Source organism: Mus caroli, chromosome 18 (genome assembly GCF_900094665.2).
Source record: "Mus caroli chromosome 18, CAROLI_EIJ_v1.1, whole genome shotgun sequence".
NCBI classification, from domain to species: Eukaryota; Metazoa; Chordata; class Mammalia; order Rodentia; family Muridae; genus Mus; species Mus caroli.
In genome coordinates this window covers 77,026,907-77,052,975 of record NC_034587.1, presented here as the reverse complement: position 1 = coordinate 77,052,975, position 26,069 = coordinate 77,026,907, and the positions used below count along the sequence as shown (strand labels likewise).

Here is a 26,069-nt window from a genome sequence, read left to right as displayed (position 1 = left end):
GGCCTAATAGTAACAAATGGGTTTTCTTTTCTTTTTTTCTTTTCCCTTCCCTTTTCCTTTTCCTTTTTCTTTTCTTTTCTTTCTCTCTCTCTTTCTTTTTTTTTGAGGCTTTTCTGTATCCTTATGTGATCCTGTGTTTTTTCTTTTATTAACATATTAATACATAATGTTGTCTGCCCTTATACTGGCTTTGTTGTTTTCTCCTGTTGGATATCTTTTTCATATATTGTATAGCATCTGACTTCTGTGGATTTTCCTGGGAGTAGGGGAGACTGTGTGTGTGTGTGTGCACAAATATATCAAAGGATATTGATTTGTACTGGTTTTACTTCATGCCTTTTATTTGATAATAAGGGATATGCTGCCCATAAAATATTTTATGGAGTCTTTTTGCCTCTTGTATTTTTAAAATAGTTGACATCAGATAAATGCTACTGTTTTTTATATGTTTGGACAGATTCACCTTTGAAACATCTGGTCCTAGAGTTTAGCTTTCTGCAAAGTTTTTAATTAGGAATAGAATTTCTTTACGAGATAGAAAGTTGATTGGATCTTTCATCAGTGCATGATAATTCTAAAGTTAGAAATTTCATTATCTTTGTCATTTTTAGGTATGTCTGTATTTGAAACACTTAGTCCTTGTTACAGGTCACACTTAACTGATTCACATGTCTACTGGGATTTATTTATTTGTAATGCTGGATGTTATAAAAGTTATAATCAATGTTGAGAAATTTTTCCTTCCTTTAGTGCCTCTAATCAACAGTCTTAGTTCAAAAACGTGTAGATCAGCATCATCTTGTCAAGGCTTATTCTTAAATGTTTTAGGGTGGGCTCCATTGTGCTGTCATGAGGGTTTAGTCCCAAGACAAGACAAGCTCCTTCTGGGAACTACTAAACTGCTTTACCCGACTGTACCTCTCTCAAAACCTGACCACTTCTGAACTCTGCAGCTTCTAAAGCGGGCCAGCTTGGGGGTTAGCAAGTACCTGGTCAGTTTCTACCTTGTGTGCTTGGTGTCACTGTGGGTAACAGACTCCAGTGGAGCCCTCTGCGGACTTGTACAGTTCTTTGTCTTTCCCTCCCTCCCCAGCAACTGCAGGCTCCCTTACCACAGCTTCCCTGCACTCAGTCTCTGTGTCAGAGCCCTGCCTCTCCTGCTTGCCATCTTCCCTGTCCAGTGAATCGCTGCTTCATGTCAAAGGAGTGGGCACACAGCTATATGTCTATCCACCCTCAGGTCATTGTGTCCCTTTCTGAATATGGCTGCTTCCTGTATTTAATCCATTTTTACAATTTTTTCCACTGAGAAAGCAGGTCTCACATTAGTCCATTTTCCCCTTACTTTAATAGCAATCTATCCATTGAACATGCCATGAGTAATAAAATAGGAGAATCTCCCTCATAGGTTATCCTCCACCCCTTGTATTTAGGAGAGTATATCATGTATACTGTTTTCCCAGAAGGACATTTAAGTAACTGTGTTTGGGGTCATTTTTTAATGTAAGATTTTACAAATGTTTCTGAATTTTTATTGTCTGTTTTTGAAATATTCTCACCCTAGGCCTCCAGGGATAACAGAATGCACTATCATGCCTAGTATATGTTAGGCTTTACATAGATAATCTTAAAACGTGTAGCCACATCTGTAATCTCAGCCATTTGGAGACTGAGGCAATAGGATTGCAAATTCATGTCCCACCCCAGCTACAGAGTAAATTCAAGACCAGCTAGGCTAGACAATATGAGTTCTGTCTAAAACTAAAACGTGAAAGAAGCCAGGCTATATAGCCCAGTATTGCATGCCGAAAGTGCTACCTAGCACCTTGGATGCCCTGCTCTCAGGTAATCCCCAGTACTTACAACATCCAACTAGAATCTATGTTTTTGACGTTTATATAGATGTTTATGTTTGTGTATATAGTGCTTGTATTGGTAGTTTGTTGTATGACACACCAGTATCCTAAAGTTTTTCTTTCTTTTTTTTTTTTTTTTTTTTTTTTTAAAAGTGGATATGGTTCTTTGTCGCCTGCCTAGACTNTTAAAGTGGATATGGTTCTTTGTCGCCTGCCTAGACTGTTCCTACTTTTATAGTCTACATTATTTTCGGGTAATTTCTATCGTCCATACTAAACCTCTACTCTATCTAGTGTCTGTACAAAACACAGCTCTCACCTCAGTGTTAATAAGAGATAGGTTATTTTCTGGAGCTGAAATTGAGTGACCATAAATTTTATGGGCCAGAGGAAGTGCCTTAGAGGGCCCATGCTGAGGCAAACCCCCTGTGGTACTAGCTATACAACAGGTATAAAAGGAAGTTTATTTGGGGCCATGAGAAGGGAGTAGAGGCAGGGAAAGAGAAGGAGAGAGGGAGAGAAAAGAGAGAGAGGAAGGGCAGGGAACATATGGAGAGACAGAGGGGGAGGGGGAGAAGAAAGAGAAGGAGAAAGGGGGGCAGAGAGGGAGAGAGAGAGAGAGGTGGTGATGGTCAGAGAGAGCTAGCTAGAGGCCAGTCTTTTTATAGCAAACCAGGCTCTTACTGGGCTGTTGCTAGGTAACTGTTGGGCGGAGCCTAGAAGAAATGCTAACACAGACCTTATAAATTCTATGTGCAACTGTGGTAAGAGATTCGTGAATTTTAAAAACCTTTTACATTTATTTCATGTGTGTCTGTGTTTGTGTGCACAGTGCACATGTGAGAGGTCAGAGGACACCTTGAGGTACTAGTTCTCTCTCTAGCCTGTAGGTCCCAGGAATCAAAGGGAGATCATTAAGAAAGTGTGTTTTCCCACTGAACCATCTTACTAACCCTCATGAAAAATGTTTTCTTTTCTTTTCCTTTTTCCTTTTCTTTTTCTTCCTTTCTTTCTCTTTAATTTCTTTCCTTTTTTTTTTGTCATAAATGAAGGCACATTTAATACATTGGTGGGATGTCAGGTAGGTTACAGAAACATGAAGGTACCTCTGTGATAGCACAGATGACATCTCAGTCTGAGCTGGTGGAAGCTGATGGTCTGTTAATCCATTTATAGATGATTTACCCAGTGATCATAAGATGTTTACAGGCCAGTGTTAGTTAGGTGGGCAGTGAATGACTACTAAAGGGGGGCTCAAAGGTAACTCAAGATAATTTGGCATTGGACCTGCAACACTAGTTGGGAAACTCCATAATCATAAATGTTCTAATTAGTCAGCATTAATTTCGGGTGAATTTCTGAGTGAGAAATCAAAATCAAACAACCAAACCATGTTACTCACCCTCACCAGTACTGTTTCCTGAACAAAGTAATTTTTTTCTACAAATTTAAAATTGTTCTCAATTGGTTATATGGTTTCCAGTCTTCCTCATTCACAGGCAGATGTGCCTGTGACCCAGTGCACTGCATGCTGCAAGGCAGACCTTCAGTCTGTCCTTTGACCGCTAGCTTCATGGTTTCCTTTGCTCTATGTAAATGTGTCGGATTGTGTCGGGGTCAACACTAGCATGTTCTCCTCTGTGTTGTTTGGTTTCCTGGTGTGCCCTAATGCTACTTTTCTGACAGCTCTTATTTGTCATTTTAATCACTTCAAGTGTCTGTCAGTAGGTGAAGTCAGAAGGGTCACTAGCAATTATAATGCTGCAGTTACTGAAATACTCTAGGCTGGTCCTTAATGTCCAGGGCCCCACAGATGATGAAGCCACCATGCAGTTAAGTCTTCAGCCACCTGTGCTCAGAGTGAGCGTAGCCAATCAGCTCCTTCCCCACTTCCCACTTTGACTGGGCGGTCCTTTCACTCCTTTTATGAATAACGTGCTAGAAAGATAGCTTAAAAAATTAGTATACTATTTGCTGTCTAACTTTGACTGATTTCTCTTTTTATCACCATAGGAAGTCATGCTTTATTATAAAAGGATGTTCTCTTCATTTTTATTAATGGAAAATATATATGATAATTTATATTTAAAAGTGTTTAAAGATATATATTACATATAATGAAGTATTTAAAGAGGTATACTTTTCATATAATGCTACTTTCAAATTTTATGCCTAATATGGTTTGATAGGAAGTATGAATAAATTTGAGTGAAACAATTGTGTAATTCATGAAATTACTGTAATTTTTTATTTGGTTATGTATGCACTAACAAGAATATTTCCTACAAAAGAACGGACCTTCCTATGCATGGGCAATGATAAAGCTGAACACGTTTTGCTATTCCATAGAAAAGAAAGTTCTGATCTTACTGTGGACAGGCAGTTTAGTTTGTCATCACTTCATAGCTTACAATGACATATGTGTCACTTGTTTTAACTCCTGTGACTGTGAGTGATGGATTTGGAGATACTTTGTGTCACATCACCAGTAATGTCCCTCCTAGCCCTGGAAGTGTGGTGCAGGGCAGGTGGACCACTCGTACTACAGCTCTTTTTTTTTTTTTTTTTTCCTGAGCTGTTAATGTGGTCAAAGCTTGGGGCTTGGGAGTCCTGTGACTGAGCTTGCACTGCTCTACTGCAGTCCCAGATGTGGTTTCTGCCGAACAGTTTCCAGACACTGTAGACATTTGGGAAATATGCTTCTGGCTTTTGTGATCAAGCAAATTTATTAACAACCATGAGGCCCCAGCAATTTTCAATAAATCATGACTTGCTGATTTATTTCAAAAGATCTATATAGCAGTAAACAATACCATTTACATTTAATTAGTTTTATTGAACAAGAGGCAATTTTATTTGTAATGAAACACATGTTATGATTAAGGATGTATTTTAATGACCTTTAAGTAATGCGAACAAATGTTGCCCTTGACCTAATAGCAGAGGCTTTCCTACATTATTGAAAACTTCAGAATGATTTTTAAATTATCATGAAACGCTTCGAATGACACTCTCATTATTGTGTCATTATTCAGTCATTTGATGTCTGATATAGTAAATGAAACACACACTCTTGTAAATGCTCATATGCATGTGGAAATGGGGATCGCTGCTAGCTTGTTCTTCAACTCCCTGGATCAGAAGGTGGTGTGTGGTATGGAAGCTTCATGTGCTGACAGTTATTTGACCGTGTTTGTTCAGTCATCAGATCGATGGTCATTTTTATTTTCTATGTTTCAGGACCTTTTTTCTATCAGTGCCTATGTTTATGCTCAGAAGCCACAACTGGATATTCATAGCTTTGAAGGAACATTTACCAGGGTAAGGTAAATAGTTGGTTAATATGAAGATTTTCATTATTTGTAGAAGTTAAAATTAATGGACCTTTGTTTAGAGACAACAGTTCAGTCTACAGTACATTCATGCAGAGATTCTAAAGCTTGTAGCAAAGGCTGTACCATGTGTCAGGTTCTTAGATCTTCTCAGCAGCATCTGTGTTGGTGGGTCACATTCAGTGCAGGCTCTCTTGTGTGTAGCAGATGCCCTGTTGATAAAATCCTGCTCCCATAGGATGGGAGCCAGAAAAATAGCACACTGTAGCTAATTCAATCTTGGCTTCAGATAATAGTTGATAGCTGTGATGTGCCCATCATTTCTAGCTCTTATTACCTGGAAGGATAAATATACATTTATATATGTGTGTGTGTGTGTGTACATATATACACATATATATGCATTTACACATTTCTTTACTTCTATGTGTATATTTTGATGCATGAATTTGTTATTACAAAAACTTGGTAAAGTAAACCTTGAAGCTTCCCCCACTGTTCCATTTGCTCATGATTATTGGGAATAGAAGAACTGAATACTTATTTTAGCAGCTTATAACTTTTATTTCTTAATAAGAGGTTTTATGACTATAGTTTATTTATACTAGAGCATGGTTGGACATGTTTGTTACTCTTTGTCATATACAAGATTAGCTAGTGATCATTATCACTTACAAATCCATCTGCAGATACTGAGTTATTTGACAGTTAATCTACAAGTGTGGCAGTGCAAGTTGAGAACACCTTGGAGGCATTCCGCACCCACAGGAGATGGCTATCATGTTGCAGCTGTGTTTTGACATGTGTGCTGCAGAGCTACATGCCAAGGTGTCCATGGAAACATGGGAGAAGCATGTGCTCATCATGCTCCATGGCCTTCCTGTGCTTTTCAAAATCATTATGAAGAATTCACATTCTTGTAAAAAACATTTTAGCATATAATAAAACTGTCATTTTAGGTGTCACTTCATACAGAAATTATTCAAACCTTCATTATAGAGTTTAGAGACTTTTTGCATTCTTCTTCTTTTTTTTCCCCCATCTCTCTCTGTCTTCCCTCGTCTGCATTGCTTATGGCTTCTTAAATGTTGGGAATATCTGCTAGACCTCAAGGTCAGAGAGTAAGAATGGGCTGTTCAGAGCCTGGGGGTAGGGGGTGAGTGTGCAGTTGTGGATAGACATGTTGGAGTGGTAATATAGCCAGTCCCAGTGGAGGAAGCTGTGTGAGAACACTCAGCTTAGAAGAGAAGTGGTGTTGGTGGTGTGTTTAAGCAGTTACTTTAGATTTCCTGTTGATTAGAGGTGGGTAGAGGTTACTCTTCTTATCCCATGAGTAAACTAGGTTTGAGAATCCCTCAGGTTTCTTTCTCTTGAAGTGGTGTAAAATTCAAAGTAGCAGAGCCATTGTCAGGATATGGGGTGTAGGGGTGTGTCATCTTGGGACACTGATGTTAGAGAGTCTTTGTTCCCTGAAGAGGGCCCTTTTTCAGATAGGATCACATGTCCTCTGGATGGATTTGGTGAGTGTAGCTCTTTAATCATCAAGGGTCTTTTGGAAACTTTGGAAAACTGTGAAGCAATAATTTCCTACTTAAAGGCATGGTATCTCTAGGAAGCATAGGGAAGAAGGGAAATTGACTGTTCTGAAGCGACACTGTAGCCCTCTGGAGGAGAGTCAGCCTCCAACAGAGCCGACTCTAGCTCATAGAGTGGTAAGAGGATGCCTTGTGAATTGAGAAGAGATTCCAGCTCCCATCATGACAGTGGAATTCCCTCTGTGTATCTGGTTCAAAGAAGCAACACCCAACAGTTATTGTGAACAGAAAGACCCATACTGCATATGAAAGAAGAAATGAAATTATAATTTTAGGTTTTTATATTCACCCTTGAAATTTGTATGTATTATCAGTTGGGTACATAAAGACAGACGTGTTTCTTTTCTAATGCTGTAGATCCCTGGAATTTAAATGGAACATGACTAATTTTCCAGTTTTGTTTTATTTTGTGTTTCCTCTGAACAGGAAGACAGTGATCCTCCCATTCATGAGAGTCTCAGCATAGAGAACACACTGTGGGCAAGCACTGTTGTTGCATCAGGTAAGGACAAAGACGTTCCCTTCAAGAATGAATCTCACATACTAAGGATGTTAGCCTTGTTTAGGTTCTCTAACGCAGCTTTCCTAAACTTCCTGAGGTATTTAGCAGTAGCTGATTGAGAAGCCAGGGGATAGTCTTGAGGGTTTGTGAGGAGGCCTAGGTTACACTGTTCACCCATGGCAAAGCAAGACCAGAAGCATGAGGCTGTGCTGCAGCTACTGTTGTGGAACAAGGGCCATTTTCCTGGGTGTGACATTTGTTGCATGATACACAACAGAGTGCTTTACTGAGAGGTCTCACAGGAGTGCTGGGGAGGCTAGTAATAATTTTTGATGGTTCTTATCTACTTTTTTGTCCAGCTGACAAGACCTAGAAGAGACTGTCTGGGGTAGCTATAGGAGAGGAAAGGGTTAAATGGAGACAGACAAGTCAGAAAGAGAGAGAGATGGCCAGGACTTCAGAAGCACAGAAGATTCTGATTGTTTTTTGAGGGAAATTAGAAGAAGGTGGAATATTCCTTGTGGTTAAAGAGGAAGTTACTTAAATTCAGTTCTGCAAATCAATTTCTATGGGATGTATTACAAGTGCAGAGTTTACTACCAGGTCAGAAGCAGGTTAACATCAATGATAACATTAGGAGGGAGCCTCAGAAGAAGCTATCAGCCATGAAGCTCATCTTTCAGATTGTCTGTCTCCTGACCATGGCACAGTGGTACTGCCCCTTCTTTCCTAGAGACTGAATAGTGTCAGTTTCTCCATATGCGCAGACAGTCTGGAATGAGCTGGTAATGGAACCTATCAATTGGAGGCTAAGGTGGGTAGAAAAGACTTTAAGAAAATGGTCCAGATAATTTTAGTACCACAAAAAGTTCCATGTCCTATGAAAGTATGTGAGCCAAGAACCTTACAGACATGGGGTAGGAAAGGCTTCTATGTAGAAGAGATGTCTAAAGTAGATGAAAGAAATATATATGCAGCAGGGCGATTGTGGCACACACCTTTAATCACAGCACCTGGGAGGCAGATCTTTGTGAGTTTGAGGCCAGCCTCACCTACAAAGCAAGCTCCAGGACAGCTGGGGCCCTGTTACACAGGAAAGAAACCCTATCCTGCAATATCAAAAAGGAAGGAAGGGAGGGAGGGAGAGAGAGAGNATCCTGCAATATCAAAAAGGAAGGAAGGGAGGGAGGGAGAGAGAGAGGGAGAGAGACATACACACACACACACACACACACACACACACACACACACACACACACACACACACAGGGCAGGGCGGGGAGAGAGATTGAGATTGAGATTGATTGATTCCAGATGTGATGGCTTTCAGGACAGTTGTGGGAATATTCCCACCAAAAGAAGGCCTAGTTCTGAGAGGACATGGTGCCCTAAAGAACACTTAGGTACCTGTGTGCCTGACCCCGAGTGTGTGTGTGTGTGTGTGTGTTGGGGGTGGGGGATGTTAGGCAGTTCTGTTATCCTTTGTTTAAATGGAACCTGTTTATACTACAGTCCTAGAAAACTACAGATATTCATCCACCCTTTAGGGATAAGATATAAAACTTTTATTACTATGTTTCACACTTTAAAAACTAAGCATGGAGGCAGATTGTAAGAATCTTTAAGTGCTCACTTCTGTGAGGTGTTTCATGGTTTGATATGCACATATATTTATAAAATTGTAGGTAGAGAGGCAAAGATGTTTGTCCATGAAGATATTTCAGAGGTGGGAATACTGGATCCTCTGCTGTGGGGACCAAAGGCTCAGGGACTTTGAATTCAGCTTAGGAATGGGGAAGTGTCCTTGAAGACCTCACCTGCCCTTAGACATTTCTGACCCCTACAGACCCATCCACGAGCCATGTCCCTGTTCAGCAAGGTGCTGCTGCTCTTGCTTGTGCTCCTGAAGGGAAGGGTGTACCTGAATGCCCTGTGTGCCCAGGCATGGCGCCGTATAGCATCCACACCAGGCTTGGTGTGGGTGTGGTCTCTGAGCTCACCGTCAGTTTATAAGAGAGCATCTGCACTAGGAAACATTTAAGTGCCTATTTTTGTAGAATTTTAATTTTTGTGTTATTGAGCATTTTTTTACAATGTTAAATTAAAAATTATTAAAGGATTAAAAGATTCTCTCTCTCTTTTTTTTTTTTAAAGGTTTTTTTGAGACAGGGTTTCTCTGTGTAGCCCTGGCTGTCCTGGAACTCATTCTGTAGACCAGGCTGGCCTCAAACTCAGAAATCCGCCTGCTTCTGCCTCCACCACCCAAGTGCTGGGATTAAAGGCATGCGCCACCACTGCCTGGCAAAAGGCTGTCTTTAATTACAATTTTTACTGCATGTTTTGTTCCTTGTTTCTGTTTTAAATACATATTAGACTGTTGATACTAAACCCCAGTACTATTAATCTGTGGCTTTCTCCCCAGAGACAGAAAGCAGCTTGAGCTTAAGGCGTCTGAGATGTCCCAAAGAACTTCCGGGACATAGTTTTCCTGTTTGACTTTAGATTTCAGGATGACCTTGGCATGTAGTAGCTAAGTACTTAAGAACTTCTGCTGCAGAGGTACTAACATGCGCATCATATGTCTGTCCCCTGTAGCACTGGTTTTGATGGGTACTTGATCCTCTCAGAAGATGTTCTAGAGTAGTGGTTCTCAGCCTTTCCAACATGGAATCCTTGTAATACAGCAACCCCGCATATGTAGTGGCTCCCAACCATAAAATCATTTTCATCGCTACTTCACAAGTGTAATTTTGCTACTAATATGAATCATAATGTAAATATTTTTGAAGATAGAGGTTTACCAAAGGGGTTGTAAAGCATGGGCTGAGAACTGCTGTTTTAGACAGTCCACTTAGAAAAGAATATCATTATGCCTTTCAGGTTCACATATTTCTGGACATTTAAAAATATAAGCATTTTCTTTCATTTTATATATTTTAAAGGATGTTTTATCTTTATTTAAAAGCTTAAGGCCTTAGGAGTACTGCAGTCTACAACTGCAGGAATAACCTGAGTGTTCTTACCCTTCCGTAACTAATTAGAAACTTAGAGTTCTTTTTAACTAATATGAGGATGGCACCTTTTAAAAACTAGATTATAATTACATACTCCCCCCTTCTCTTTTTTCCATTTACACCCTTCCATGTGTTTATCCCTCTTCATCTTTCACATCCATGTCTTCCTTTCTTTCATTGTTGTTGCACATACATGTTTTTGTGTATAAATATATGTATGTTCCTCAATATAAATGCGACCTGCTTATGTTATCTATATACTATTGCTTGCATGTATGTGTTTTCAGGGCTGACCTTTGGTGCTAGATAAATAAGTGGTGGACTCTTTCCTGAGTAGCACTCACTTCTGCTCTCAGCCCTCCTTAACTGCCTACGGTTCTTTGTCTAGGGTTTAGGCCTTGCGAACCTTGCTGTTAATGTGTGTGTTGTGGTGCCATCCTTGTTTACTTGTGGTTAGGTAGCCGTGTTCTGTTGGTGAGATTTCATGGCATGCATTTAAGCTGTGCTGCCTTTCTTGTCTCACGTGGCCTAGCACATAATAGGACTTGTGCTGCCTTTCTTGTCTCACGTGGACTAACACATAGTAGGAGTAGTGCCACTGTGCCATTTCCAGGTCGAGAGTAGCTCTTAGAATGAAATTATTTCTGACCTCCTTTTCTGTCATCAAGTTTTAAAAGTGTGGGACTCAGTGTCAGTGTGCGAACTCCATTCAAAAGTAGGTCAGGTCCTCACATGGAGTTGTCCTAACCCTAAAAGCAAACTTCTGAAGCAGTGTATGAGAATGTATGTGCACTGATTGGATTGCCCATGATCTCTGTCCTCTAGAGCATGCTGTAGAATGTATGCAGATGGGCGTTTTCAGGAGTGGGTGAAGCATTATGTGAGATGCATAATCTGACAACAAATATTTGGAAACATTTAGAGGTATTTGGTACAGTTTACTAAGACTTTTTTTAAAAATGAGGGTATATTTTCTTTTGCTTGTCCTTTAGTTTGTTTTTCTATTACCACATTTTTTATTGTGTAAGTAGCAGTTATGTAAACAAATTTTCAAAATAAAGTCTGGCTATTTTCTATGCATGGTTTGATCTATTCCTATTCTAGCCATGCATAGATCATTAGTAATTAGCATTCGTTTGAAAAGAGACTACAGTCCAGTGGGAAATCAATCAAATACCAACCACAGAAGGCTGTGGTTGAAGGTGTTAGCTGCCTAATAATGTTTACAGATATGAGAAGTAGCCAGGAAGAAGCTGCAACCCAAGATCCAGTAGATGGATGGACACTACTGCAGAATTCCTATCTCCTGCAGTGTTTTGTGTAAGCAGCAGAGGTGAACATCAGAATTTGGTCCAGAGCTTGCTGTAAGCCTGGTTCTTGCTAAAGGCCGCAATTTGAGTGCCTCTGACCTAGCAGGTGTAGGTCTCCTGTATCAGTTGCTACAGCTTTAACCTCCTGGACTCTGTTCCTGGTGCAGATCTTCTGTGTCTCTCTCCCTTTGTCTCTGGCCACATGGAGTCTTCACACAGACGGGGCCCTTTCTTATGTGTTCTCCAAGTTCCTGAGCTCTAGTGTTGTCTGCCCCAGTCGGTGTGCATCTGGTACTTTCCTGTTTGGCCTGGTGGCAAAGCTTCTTACTGGGGAGCATCTGTAAAGATTGGACCAGAGAACCTCTGTCAGCTGTAGTTGGGTTCTGACTGGTTCTAATGACTTGTCTGTATACTATTTCCCAGGCTCAGGAAGCATTACCAATATTCGATATATATTTTGCTTGACAGATCTTTTATACATACACAGAATATATACTACATCTTTTACTTTATTTCTGGGTTTTTGTTTTGTTTTATTTGAATAAGCATCCCACTGTCTGTTAGTTTAAAACCAGTAATCAGTCTGTTTAAGGGCCTAGGCTTATTATTTTGCATCTATATGTAATTTTCTCTAGATCATCTAAAATGTTTCTCAATTCATAAGTATTGGTTATTGATTAAATTCCACATGCTGTTATCTCTGATTAAAAGGTGGCAACTAAAGTTTTCTAAGAATCTGATTATTTAATAAAAAGAGTAATCAGTTGGGTTTGCTGGATTACATTTTGTAATCATACATCTGAAATATTTACATGAAGAATACCTTTTCCCCTAAGGTTGATGCTGTTAGCATTATTAGATTTTATAGAGAAGTTATTTGCCTTAAAATATAACTCAGCTATGAATTTGAATTGGTAGAGTACTTTATGAAATTTAGATATATGGATGGCAGGGAGGCTACAGTATAGCCAGAGTGTTAATAACTGATCACCTCAAATGCAGGTGTGATGGATCTGAAATTTGAAGTTATATAGATGGACCACACAGTGATTTATACTTATCCCAAGAGGCCAGCCAGTGTAGGGCCTGGGTGTCTATTCTATTCAGTAGCATCAGTGTGTCATTCTTATGCTAACACAGCTTGGGAAAGTTAGCATCTGAATCTTTTTATAATGTTTTTTAATGATTTTAGTTAAATCAAAGGTGTAGATTTCAACCAGATGAGTATAACATTGACTTTTAGGACTAAGCGCTCATGAGACTTTTAAAATACTTTCTTTCTGAAAACTGAACTAAAATTTGGTTTACTTTCTTGCTGAAAACTGAACTAAAATGTGGATATTATGTCTCATTGCTCTTAGGGATTTTGTTATGCAGTATATACCTGGTCAAAATGTCTTTGTGGCTCTGGGTTTAACATGCAAATATATTTAAGAATTTGCAAAAGTGTCTCAGTTTGGAGCAAGAATGAATGGTTAATTTTAAACTAAAAATATGGATTAAAAGATCTGAAATTCTTGCATGTAAATGCCCTCACCCGTGGGAACTTTGACACGTTCTGCATCTGTCCTGTTTTATCTGCTGCTGTACCCAAGAGTATGTCCTGCCTTGTCCTAGAGGCTCGTTGTAAAGACTCATCCTTTCCCTTTGCTCTGTGTCTTTCTATAGGGGCCTGCATCTTTCTATAAATATAAATCCTTTGTCCAAGAGAGTGAAGAGTCCTGCAGAGTACTCAACTAATTCAAGCAATTCAAAGTAATTAAAAAGCATGAGACTCAGAACAACAATGCATTTAAACTAATTACACTGAGTAGTCATTTTTAGCAACCATCAAATGAGAGAATACAATGAGAGCCTTTAACAAATGTTAATACCTTACACAACTGTAACATCAGGAATCGTGCCAGTATGCTGTGTTTCTTGTTAGTCTTGTGTTTCGCTCGTTGAGTACTGTAAATACCAGCCTAGAGTCCACCGTCTTCAGAACCTGCCTTGGCTTTTAGGATGGAGACTTTTAAGTTTGACGAGTCATCCTGAAGGCTTCCTGGCACTTGTTTGCCCTGCTAATCTTAAAATAAATAAATAAATAAATAAATAAATAAATAAATAAATAAATCAATCCAGTTGAAAGTTGCATTTGTTGTGAGAATATGGTCATTTCAACATTAATGGCAATTTTATATTTTGATTAAATTAAATTGGCAAAATAGGAAGAAAATGTTGATGAGGTTCTATTTAACATTTAACCTTGTTCTTTTAATAGTGAAACAATTGTGTGGTGTGAGCTTCTGTGTGAGAAAGTTTCTGATAGTATTACCCCATCAAGTATTAAAGTCTACACTAAACAGTCATCTTGTGTAGGAAATTTAAATGGATACTAATACAGAGAGACAACACTTGGGTAGCTGGGTGAGCTTCATGCCCCTTGTTGACCAGTCACACCTTCCTAGAACTTGGTTCAATTGTAGATAGTGGTGCTCAGAACTACAAGATCTGCAGCCTCTGTGAGCCACAGGCCACTGCTAAGGACCACAGGGGGTCTATCCCCATAGCTTGATGGAGCAGAGACTTGGGCTACAGGGTGTGCAGCATGTGGCCCTTTCTGCTCAGATGGAGCAAATAGGACTTCATATTTATCTCATGGGTCCTGTCTTACGGTTTGTAAAATTTCACATGTTAATGCCACATCTAGGGTTATATGTCTTTTGGGGTTTTTATTTTGCTGCAGTTCTTACTGTGTATTCCGGTCTGGCCTTGAACTTTAGCAGAATAGTTTTTGTATAATTTCTATAGTTAAATTTGTTAAGATTGTTAATTTCAGTGCTTTATATGCCTGCATACATAATGTCTTTCTACTTTGTAATTTTAATATCAGAATTTTTCATTTTAAGGACAAAAATAGGTCTGTAAGAGATGCAGGTATTATATACAGGTTCCATGGCTTTTAGTTTTGCACTCTAGATAAATGCTCAAGCCTTTAACATACAGGTTCGTTATCATTTCCTTAAGTTTAAAAAGTACTACACATTCCTAACCTGTCAACTTAGAAAGCTAAATTTGTAGAGACATCCACTAAGGAAATGAGTAGTATCTAAATGTAAAATCAAGTATTTTAAAATTATGTTTATGGTGGGTTTTTGGTTGCTCAACTACATGATTTTTGTGGTGATAAGGGTGGGCCCCAGGTCTTAACACATGCTGGCCAAATGTTCCACTGAGGCATGCCCTGTCCTCTGATGTGGTTTTCCTGATAAGCATGTGAAACAGCCACAAAGGCTTTCCTGGTCTCTCATGCAGAGCAACACAGTCAAGCAGAAGAACTGACTCCCCTATCCCTGTTCTGGTCTGGAGAGCCAGCAGTGCAGTTTCAGTCAGGAATACAGCCTTCTGATGCCATTGTAATAGTGAGCTTCTTACTGTTTCAGTAGACAGTAGGAAAAGCCCATGTCTCTCTCATTGTCAGGAAAACATATATTAATTCATATTTTGCTGTAGATAACAGGCAAATTTATATTGTTTAAACAAATTATGTCACTTCTAACCCCTTTCTAAAAGTTAAGGTTAAATTTTATTGAACTAACTAAATCAAATAGACTGTTGGATAAATGTGTATGAGCTCAAAGAGTATAATATATTTTCCATCAAGACAATTAATTAGAAAGTGTTATCTATGCTTTCAATTATTGCTATAAGGACCACTTTCATGTTTTTGCAGGTACTGTAATAGGTGTTGTCATTTATACTGGAAAAGAGACTCGAAGTGTAATGAACACATCCAATCCCAAAAATAAGGTAGGCTAGATTAAGGAGCTGCTGCTTTAATGAACTTGCTTTTTCCTTTCCGTAGGAAAGTCTATGTAGAGCTGAATAGCCACTTTATATAGCATACTACATAACATGAAAAGCAGATTCGATTGCTGGCAAATTGTAATGAGTCCCTGTGTGTGCATCATTCTCACAGTCAAGAACCCTTGGCCTCATCTGTGTTTCCTATAGTCCTTATTTTTGGCAGTTAGTGCTGGGTTTCTCATCTTAAGTTTATTTTGTAGTTTGTGTTCTTTATGTTGATGGTTTATTTTTAAAACAATCTGTTAGTGCTTTGTGTTATTTATCTTGATAATATTGTTATATACAGGTTATTTCTTTCATTTCTAAAACATAGTGAAAGCATAAAGATTCCTGGTAATACCCCTGAAATTATCATTTATGCAGTCAAAATGTGTTTATAAGTTAAATCACAACAAAAAGTTAGTGTGGATTCTCAGTATTTGCTGTGTGGCTGATTTATGTTCATTAATGAACTCAGTGTGTCAGTGTTTGAAAGTACAATTAAACGAGAAACTTTCTTATTGTTCAGCTTACACTTATTTGAAATATTACATATATATTTAGATATAGCAAACAGTTCTCACAGATTCACACTTTACTCTATAGCTTACTAATAGTAAAGGTTGTTTTTTGCTGGAAAACTTTCTACTAAGCAGTAGAAAGGAAATATGCCCTTAAAAATACATATATATGATGTCTGGTATGGTATAATCCATTTCTTCAGCTAAGAACTATTTTTAAAATAGCCTTTTAAAAAGTGCCAAATGTAGTGACTTATGTTGTAAGTTCAAGGCCATCCTGGGCTTCATAGAGAGGAGTCTGTCTACAAAACAAAACAACAAACTAAACAGGAAAACATCATCAACCTCGTATATGGCCCAACTCCATTACAGTGGATTAACCCTCATGCTTGCTGATGTGAATGGGGTCTGCTAGAGGGTCTCCCCCCAGCTCAGCTGGTCAGCTGTAGATAGATAGATAGATAGATAGATAGATAGATAGATAGATAGATAAATAGATAGATAGATACATACATACATACATACATACATACATACATACATACATAGATACATAGGATGGATAGATGGATGGATGGATGGAAGGGAGGGAGGGAGGAAGACAGACAGACAGACAGCAGACAGTATCCAACAGAGAAACGAATGGTGAAGGTTTGTGTATGTGATGAAATTGTGTCAAATGTTCAGTGTCTGTTTCACTAGATTAAAATTCAGACAGTGAGATTAGGTTTGTGTGTATTTATCCTATTGTAATTTCAATATGAAATCTAACTGTGAGGATGAGAAACGCCCCTTTAGATTATTTAGCAAACTCCATTCTCGGTATCAAATATACCGTAGTCACTACTTCAACAATAGAACTAAAGTCACAGTAAAACAATTCAGTAGCTCATATATCATAGAATGATGCTCATATTATACAAAGGAGTGTGATGACTGTTTCCTCAAGTGAACAGGTGGAATAAATATTCCAATGCACATGCAACGTCAAGACTTTTTTTGACTGTTTTCACTTTTGTGTTTATGGTGACATTGAGGATACCTTTCATTTTAAGCAGTAAGTTTAACATTTTAAAAGCTACCTTTTAATCAGATTTTTTAAATCCCTCCTTATTCTTCAGTTGTACTTAGATCCAGGGTTTTTATAGTCTTCAACTTAGCAGCTTTCCTCTCTGCTCATGTCTCATATTGGCTCATTGTGCTTCAGACGTGTTCATGTCATAGGTAAGGATCTTCACACTTGCTTTGTCACTGGGGACAATCTAGGTTTTGCCCTCAACCAGGTAGACTTTGAACAAATGGTTTAATTCTGCATCTTCATTTTCACATCTGTAAAATTGAGATTATGGTGCCCACCTGCAGTTGGGAATTAGCTGGTGCATGTGTTGCTCTTAAAAATGAACTTGCTACCTAACAAGTGCTCAGTAGATGCTGCATGGTAATTATTACCATAATTATTATTTTACTGTTGTTGTTGTTGTTGTTGTTGTTGTATAGCTTTGACTGGCCTGGAACTCATAGGTACTCTCCTATCTCTCCAGAAATTTGGGATGTGCATCACCACACTCAGCTGCATCACAGTTCCTAATACTGTTTGCTGACACGAAATACTTATTGTCAGTCTCAGTTCTTACTTCCAATTTAAAATTTAAAAATACTTGCTGATTCATGTGTAAAAATCCTAAGCAGCTGGGGTTGGGAGGAGTGCTCAATGGGTGCTCTTCTGGAGGTCCCCAGTTTAATTCCCAGCATTTTCACAATCATCGGTCACTCTAGTCCCAGGGGATCTGAGAGCATCTTCTGGTCTCTGAGAGCACAGTGGTTCCCCTAGTTATGGAAGGTTGTAAGCTGCCACGTGGATGCTGGCCAGCAAGTCCCAGTCTTCCCTAAAAGCATCAAGTAGTTTTAGTCAGGGAAGGGGGCCTTCTCTCCAGCACCACTTCTCTTGTGCTAGTTGAAATATCCTTGTTTCCTTGGTGTTAGTGAGGATAGGATATTGTTGGAGTTTTTACAGGCTTACATTAGAACCTTTGTCCTTCCATTAATAGACTTCACAGATGGATATAAAAGTCTCTTTAGCTGGCCCCACCCTGGGCCTTAATTGGTGCTTACTCTTCTCCCTTCTTAGCCACACTCACAGAAGTGACAGTTGAGGCCTATACAGTACTTATTACCCCGTGGGTACTTCTTAGAATCTTCTCTGAAAATCATTAATCTTAAAATTTTATAACTATCTATAATCTAATCTTAAAATAATTTTTACATTCTGTCCCCAAGTTTGTCACTTCTCTGTGCACACTTCCATCTCTCTTCCTCCTCTGGTCCTTCATTGACCTGTTTCCTTTCAACTGACACTGAGTGCTGAGGGGACATCCTGTCTGCAGCTGAGCCTCCTTAGGAGGTATTTCTCCAGGTTTGATACTTAGATACTGTTGTGTAACTTGAGGCTTAACCCAAAAGAAAAATAAGTTATATATGTTTACATATATAAGCAGTGAAATCTTTCCAAGTGTTCAATGCTAGTTTTATATTAGTAAAGTTCAGGAAAGGACTTCAGCCAGACTGTAGTGGACCAAACAGCTAGGATTTTACAGAGGAAAAAGAATGTGATGTTGACTGTAACTACAGAAGAGAAGACAGAAATGGATGTTTGCTGTTTGTATGACATTTTCCTGAAAGCTACATCCCAGTGTTCTATAAGCTTCTAGACTTCAGAGAGGATTAGTGCAAACAAAACCAAACATTTCAGAGGGAATTCAGATTATTTTTCTCAGCTCTACTGGGTTTCAACTAGCAAATATGTCTTGACCTCTTAATTCTGACAGTGATCCTAATCAGGGGACCTTGATTGACAGGTGGTTAATTGAAATTTAACTACAGAGCTCACTGCTGGCAGAGTAAGTATTGCTTGAAATATCTATAATTCTGAATGAATGAGTAGTGATTACCAGTCAGGATGAGCTAACCCATGCCAGATAATATACTACACAGACCATGGTGGCCTCTGCAGCAGTCTCACACAAATTTTGTGCCAGACTCCATCTGGCTTGTTCATCATGAGGCCATGATGACCAACCTTGGCAACCCAGTCCCATGACCACTAGGATAAGGACTGGCATTTCATATACTGACTCTTAATGGCTTTTACCAATGAACCATATAGGGTTAGTGTCATTGGCCAAAGCAATTAAGTGGCTTCATCTAAACTCAGGGTATCAGGAAAGCATAATCCTGCCCTGTGGAGAATTGGAAATATCTATTGAGCAGTATTAGTCCACTTAGCGTGTGCTTATAAATGATGTTCTCCTGGAGTCTTCTGGCTAGTAAGGAAAAAAAAGTGGAATTCCAAAGAATGTTTGGTTCAAAAGATAAACAGAGGAAACAGGAAGATTATCAAGAAAAAAGACAGCTGAGTGACGAGGGTGTTGAATCTGCAAGAGAGAGCAATAGCCATGGGTGCAGATTGCAGTAGTTAGTTAGAAAGAAGGAGTCACTAGATTTGGAGTCTGAAAATTACTAGTATAATTCAGTAGTTGCCGTAGGTTTTCAAGACAGAAATTCAGGTTAATGTTCTTAGTGTCAGAGAAGCTTAAGGGGCACCACAGGATGGACGTGGGTGCCATGCGGCAGGGACTGAGCCTCAGGGTTAAGGAAAGGGAAAACTAACATATTTTATGACCAGGATCCCAGACCAGGAAGAAGTAATGTTAATTAAAGGAACAAGGAGCTAAAGGAAGAGGAAGGGAGAGAGAGGAAGGTGTAGAGGGAGGAAGCAAGAGAGAAGAAATTAAGAAAGATTGTACCATAAGACAAAGGATTTTGTGGTTTGATTGTGTTTTTCCTGATGAGAAAATTCAGTATCACAATAATGACTTCAGGAAAGAATAAAGGACATTGATCATCTTCCGCAAGACATTTATTTGTCTTCCACAAGAGCAAGCTTAGTGCAGACATCCAAAGGCCCCTGAAACACATTGTTGGGTACTTAGAAAAAAATCTCATGGTGTGGCCTGGCCACTCTTCTCGGGTGGTTTGCATCCTGCCTTTACTTTGATGTACACATGTGAGAACTGTGCAAACTTGCAGAACTCTTTTAGGCTCCTACGATTAAAAAATGGTTCAGGAAAACCAATCTTGACTTAATGATAAATAATGAATCCTTTAACAGCTGGTCCGGTAGCGGAGTTGACAGAGAACTTGGTCAGAGATTAACACAATTCCCAAAAGGGCCAGGATGAAAGCCTTGCCACTCACCTTTGACACTGGGATTGTATGGCAGTAATGTAGTTAGTGACAATCTAAGGCCTTTCATCATCCATATGCGAGAGTATCAGCTCATACCAACAGACGGGCACTGGGTTTATCCAGAGCTGTGAGCAGGTGTCAGAGAGCAGAACTACAACCTTGAGGATGACCAGCCAGGGCTGGGGCCAGGGAGCTGTGGAGATATTAGCCCAGAGGCCTCCTGTGCTGGAAAGTCTACAGGCTCTAAAGAGGAGGGGACACTGAAAATGGTCATCCAGAGACATGTCTGACAAAGGAAGTAAGGCTGTTCTTGGTGACAAGGTGGAGTACAACCAGGAAAGGAATTGTGGAGTAGAGGTGTGGCAGTGTCAGGCTACAAACCCATAGGTGTTTTGAGGAACCATCTTGTGTTTTCATCTCAGACTAAATGTGTGTTTTCCAGCCACACATTTGGCAAATGCGGGCATAGGACTACCATTGTATGAGTTTGTAATAGTCCAGTTTGGTAATTCAGGGAGGCCTTTAAGTCCTGCCTTCCTCACTGGCTTAGAGATAGCCACAGTACATGGGACTTGTTGACTAATAGAGATGAGGCTCCCTTCCATAAAAACGTTGAATACTCCATCTCCACATCTGCCACCTCCTGCTCCACCTCTGCTCCTGCTTTGGCACTTAATTGGTCTGCAGCATCATTCACTTTATCTTCTGCTGTGGGTGTGGCTCTCCATCAGCTTTCTGTCTGCCGTTACTGTGAGTAAACTAGAATCCATCCTAGTTAAGTTTTAGTTGCTGTGATAAAATACCCTAACAAAGGCAACCTAAGGTAGAAGGGTGCTGACTCTTAGGTCATCATGGCAGAGAAGTGCTTGTGTAGGGAGCTTGAGGCTGCTGATTATGTCATACCACAGTCAAAAGGCAGAGGGAGCTGCTTCTCAGCACCCATTCTTTACTTATACCCATAGTGCTCAGCTCTCCCGTCTCAGTTAAATCAGTCAAGATAATCCCCCACAAGCATGCTCAGGTGGTTCTAGATTCTGTTAAACTCACAACTCATAATCATGACCACAAAAATGGTTTGTAGCAGAGACATAATGGACACCCACCAGGACCCAGCAAAGGTCATCCCTGTTGACCTTCCTTGGAGTTTTCACTATTCAGACCTCCCCACCCACCATCAATTCCCGAAGGCATGTCAATCTGCCAGGCTCTGGGCTTGGTGAGGCTGTTCCAGTAGATCTCTCTTCAGATCTCTCTTCCACACTTGGAAAGGCACCAACTCCCACCAGCCCCCTTTCTCTCTGGATCCTGGACAGAGTGCCAACTTCCCACTTAGGCTGGAGCATCCATAAGGATCTGTTTGTGCCTATTTTTTTTTTTTAATTGACTTTTCGAGACAGTGTTTCTCTGTGTAGCCCTGGCTGTCCTGGAACTCAATTTGTAGACAAGCCTGGCCTCAAACTTGAAGATCCACCTGCCTCTACCTCCTGAGTGCTGGGATTAAAGGCGTGTGCCACCACAAGCAGGCGACTATTGTGCCTTTTAAAACGCCTGCAGAGCTAAGCAGATGGACAAATGAACATTGAATATTCACCCAATTTTACTGGTAGCTTCATAAATCTACGTTTAATTTTGCTGTTGCCTTAGCTAATAGCTCTTGTTTTGGGCACACTTCCCCTTTCTCTTTGTTTCATTACCTTGCTTTTTGTTTGTTTGCTTGTTTGTTTGCTTGTTTGTTTTCTAGTAGATTAAAAAATAAAAAGTCAATCCTTCAACCTGATGTGACGTGTGAGAATTAGCGAGAATAATCTGGCCTCTCTAACACCCAGGCTTGAGCCTGGTGCCCCCCAGCTCCTTTCTCTTCTCTGTGATATGGATAGCATGCATTTGGACCCTAGATACATATTGTATAGGTGTTAAAGTATAAATAAAACATGTCTAGCTGCCAGCCTTGCTCCCTCCTCCTGTGGCATGGGCTGTACTGCTGCTTTGTGCTAGCAACAATACTGTCTGCACCAATCCTGTCTCCCTCTGAGACATGGAAATGCAAACTCTTGCACTTTCAGACTTCCCGAGTCAGAAACAGGGCCTCAATTCCCTGCGGGTTTGTAGTGCACTCTGGAGACAATCTCTGCTCTGATGTCTGCCCTAGAAAGATCCCTGGGTCAGTTACAGAATCTGTGAGCAGAGCAGCTGAGTAATGCAACACTCTGCTTCACGTTTGAGATTTCTTATTAAAGTTGTTCTTGCACTCTAATGACAATGAAATATAGCTGTATGCTTATGTCAGGGTAGCTACAAAGTACAGCATCGGTATCCAGATGGAAGGACAGTTCTCTAACTTTTCTAGCTGTGAGGAAATTGTTCCTTATCATATGACTTACTTGGGATATGGACTCTACTCATATTTGGAAGTTTTAAAACTTTGAACAAATAAAAACTTTTTATTACTAAGCAACTTTACAATGAAATTTGGTGAAAGTTTAAATTACAAGGACTACCACTACAGTAATGGACTGCTTTATAAAACCTAGCCTTAGATGTATTTAATAAGATGATACTTGATTACATTTAAGAGGGAAAAATTCTTAGAGAAGGTTAAGGAAAATCAATCGTGACAGGTTGCCATTTTCATGCCGCTCATAATAATAAGTTGCTCAGAGCTGGAGCATCAAGGATGAAATGATAATACAAATTGCTTCAAGTAGTTATTGTAATCCCTCGGGCATATTGATTTGTGTTTCTAATAAAAAGATGCTTTCAGATGTCTCATTGACAGAGAGACAGGTGACATGTGCCATTATGGGAATTAGAGCTGCCTCTCGTTATCTGGATTGTTGCAAGGCATTTTCAGACAATAGAACAAAATAGAGTCAACTGTGGTGTACATTCCCAGTTGAAATCAAGGCAGTTTTGGAAAATGGCTTTTTATTTTAAAAAGGACCATTTATTAAAATTTTAAGAGTCCTTTTGATCTATAGTAAAATATTATATTAGAATAGCTGGCTTTTGTCTTTGTGTGTGTGTTGGGGGGGGCGGTTACATCCTATCATAGGACCATAGGACCTCTTTGTTTTTCCAATAGCTGCCTTCTTGGGTATTCTTGAGTATTCTATTTTCCAATTTAATATGAGCTGCTCTATTTCACCAAGAGCTGAGTGGGGGTAACATAGTGTTGTGGTTGGCCTCCTGGATAGACACTTAGATGCCTTTTTCACAACTGTTATTACTATTAACAAATCATAGTGTTTCTAGGCCTCATCAGAAAAACACTATCCACTGTCAGGCCAACTGTGAAGCTTTCTAATAGCACACAGATAAGATGGTGAACATCCACTTGGGCTACACTGGTACTCAGGCCACCGTCACTGTGTCCAGTATCCTGATATCACAGCCACACAGAGCTATGTCTGCACTGTGAGCACACATGGACTTAAGACTTTAGGGAAACAGGAAAGAAGCTATTCTGATGATAATTGAGACCTGCTTTACAAACACAGAAATATCTAAAGTACAAATGTCAGTTTTGTCCCTGAATTCCTTTAAAATTGACTATTAATCAAATGCCTTGCATAGGAAGTAAGGTATTTAAATGCTTAGTTCTGCATTATGTTCTGAATAAGAAATGCTTGTTGTATATTTATCTATATAAGTGAGAATATATTTGGCAGTGTTTCCTTACTACACCTTAGTAAACTGCTAAATTCATAGCGGAGATTTTATTGAACTCCTTGATTCCTTACCTGAGGCCTTGAAAACTGTTAGGAACTTGTGATAATAGTTATTTCTGGAATGAGTAAAGTCTTCTTCTCCCTCATCATTTGACACAATTCTGATGATGTGCTCTGTGAGTAAGGCAGGACAGTTTCTCTGCCTTGATTGCAGAGTGCAGTGCATTGGGCAGAGAGGACATGATAGAGAAGAGTGGAAAGATGACGCTTTTCTGAGCAGCCATGTGATGCCACCTTTCTCAGGCCAGAGGATTTCTAGCTACTCACCCCTACTTGTCCATTCTTATGGACATGGAAGTCCTCTGGAGCCCTCCTCTGTTATCTGCAGGTCACACAGGTCCTGCAGAATCAGAAGCAGACTTCATTGCAGATGTTTTGAGCTAGCAGTCAGTTAAAAAGGAGAGCCCTTGGGCTGTCATGGTTCCCTGCCAAAGTCCACTAGCGTAGAGTCTGGCTCTGTGGAGCGTGTTTGCCTCTCTTCCTTCATTCTGCTGCCTCCCTCATCCATCCCTCGTTCCCTTGTGCTGCACAGAGCCAGGCTCTGGGCAAGCCATAGAGTAGACTTCCCACTGAGTTAGTGGACAGCCTTTCTTTTCTATTGGGTCTAGGAGCCTATAGCTCATTGTGCAGAGAACCCTTGACATACTTCCACAACAGCAAATACTGTGCTCTCTTAGCAGGAAGTGAAGTGTGATAAGGTTCGCTCCCTATTGCACTGATCTGTTCAAATGTTTATCATTGCTCTGATGATAAACAGTAGCCTTTCTGCTGTTGCCATGAGCCCTTCTTCATCCTTCCTTCCCTCCTGTCTTCACTCAATGCCACTCTAGGAGGGTTTGCTTTGTTTTAAGCTTGTAGGGCCATCTGGGCACACACTGTGTAGACCAGTGATTATTCTGCCTTATCCATCACAGTTTCTTGGGTTGGCCTCTCCATTCATCTTGGTGTTTCTGGCACTCTGCACAAGCTAGTTTCTCAGTAAGAGTCAGTCCACGACAACTACTTAGTTATCCCTGTCTTCCATAAGATTTAAATGGCATAGAGGCAGGAGCTGTGTTGTGTACATTCTTATATCCCATGCTCCTCACACAGCCATAGTTCAGGAAAACCAAACAAAGAGTTAAATAAGAAATAAAAATGATTCATGTTCACATGGTTAATAATCGTTGTGTCACCTTACCTCTAAGCAGGGGACTGCCTGTTGTATTCATTGTAAGGAATGAAAACAATACTAGTGAGATGATAATCTAAAGAGTGGCTTTGTCTTTGACCTCTTCCACTATACGTTGCACTTAGTAAATAGTCTATACTAATCTGTTTGAGGTGTGGCTTACTATGATGGCATCCACACATACATAACCAAATTTCTGTTACCTTTGTCATTGGCACTGATGTGAAATATATTTTTTTAATCGCAGTAATGTTGATGACTAGTATTAGCTGTGCGACACAGCCATGTCATTGCTAAACTGCACTATAGGCACTTTTCCTTAACTCCCAAGTACAGACTTGAAAAGAGAAATAAACACAAACATAACAGAGCTACAGAGAGTTCATTAACCTGTAGAAATGAGCAAGTTGTGTATGACACAATTTAGGGAGAGATTTGTTTTGTTTTGGTTGAATATTTAGTCATTCGAGCAACAATTTTCTTAACTTAAAGACAATAATTTGTTTTGTTATTACAATTACAAAAATTGTTTCATAGCCTTAAGATATAGACATGGTCTGAATCACACAATGTAGAGAATGGAATTTTCATAATGGATCAATTTAATACGTTTTTAATTCCAAACAATATAAAGAAAAATGACTACTCTGAGTTTAATCTTGGTCTCAGATGATGCATTTGCCTCTTGTATGGGTGAAGGCAGATCATGGGGTGCTCTGCCTCTTCCCAAAAGGCTGAGCACACAACATCATCCACAGGGAAATCGCCACCAGGGAATGATGCTGAACAGGAGAAGGCTAGACTCAAGTCTCTTTGCTGTCTTGGAACAGTAGTCAAACCTCTTCTGATGTACATTCCTGAATGGTGGTCTTCTAGATAGTTAATCATAACAATTCTAGTGGTGTTCTATATATCTAATTTACTTTAAAAAAAAACCAAAAAAAAAATATGGTACATTTACACAATG

General features: G+C 39.7%; 1 protein-coding gene across 5 annotated transcripts in view; it reads left to right on the top strand.

Annotated features, from left to right (window-relative positions):
* Window positions 1-26,069, top strand: part of Atp9b (ATPase phospholipid transporting 9B (putative)) — a 188,450-nt gene that overhangs the window by 75,567 nt on the left and 86,814 nt on the right. For all 5 annotated transcript variants that reach the window (XM_029472075.1, XM_029472074.1, XM_021150340.1 and 2 more), the window contains 3 exons: window positions 5,097-5,177; window positions 7,210-7,285; window positions 15,325-15,401. In XM_029472075.1, coding sequence (XP_029327935.1) covers window positions 5,097-5,177; window positions 7,210-7,285; window positions 15,325-15,401 — 234 coding nt within the window. The remainder of the gene's footprint in view (window positions 1-5,096; window positions 5,178-7,209; window positions 7,286-15,324; window positions 15,402-26,069) is intronic.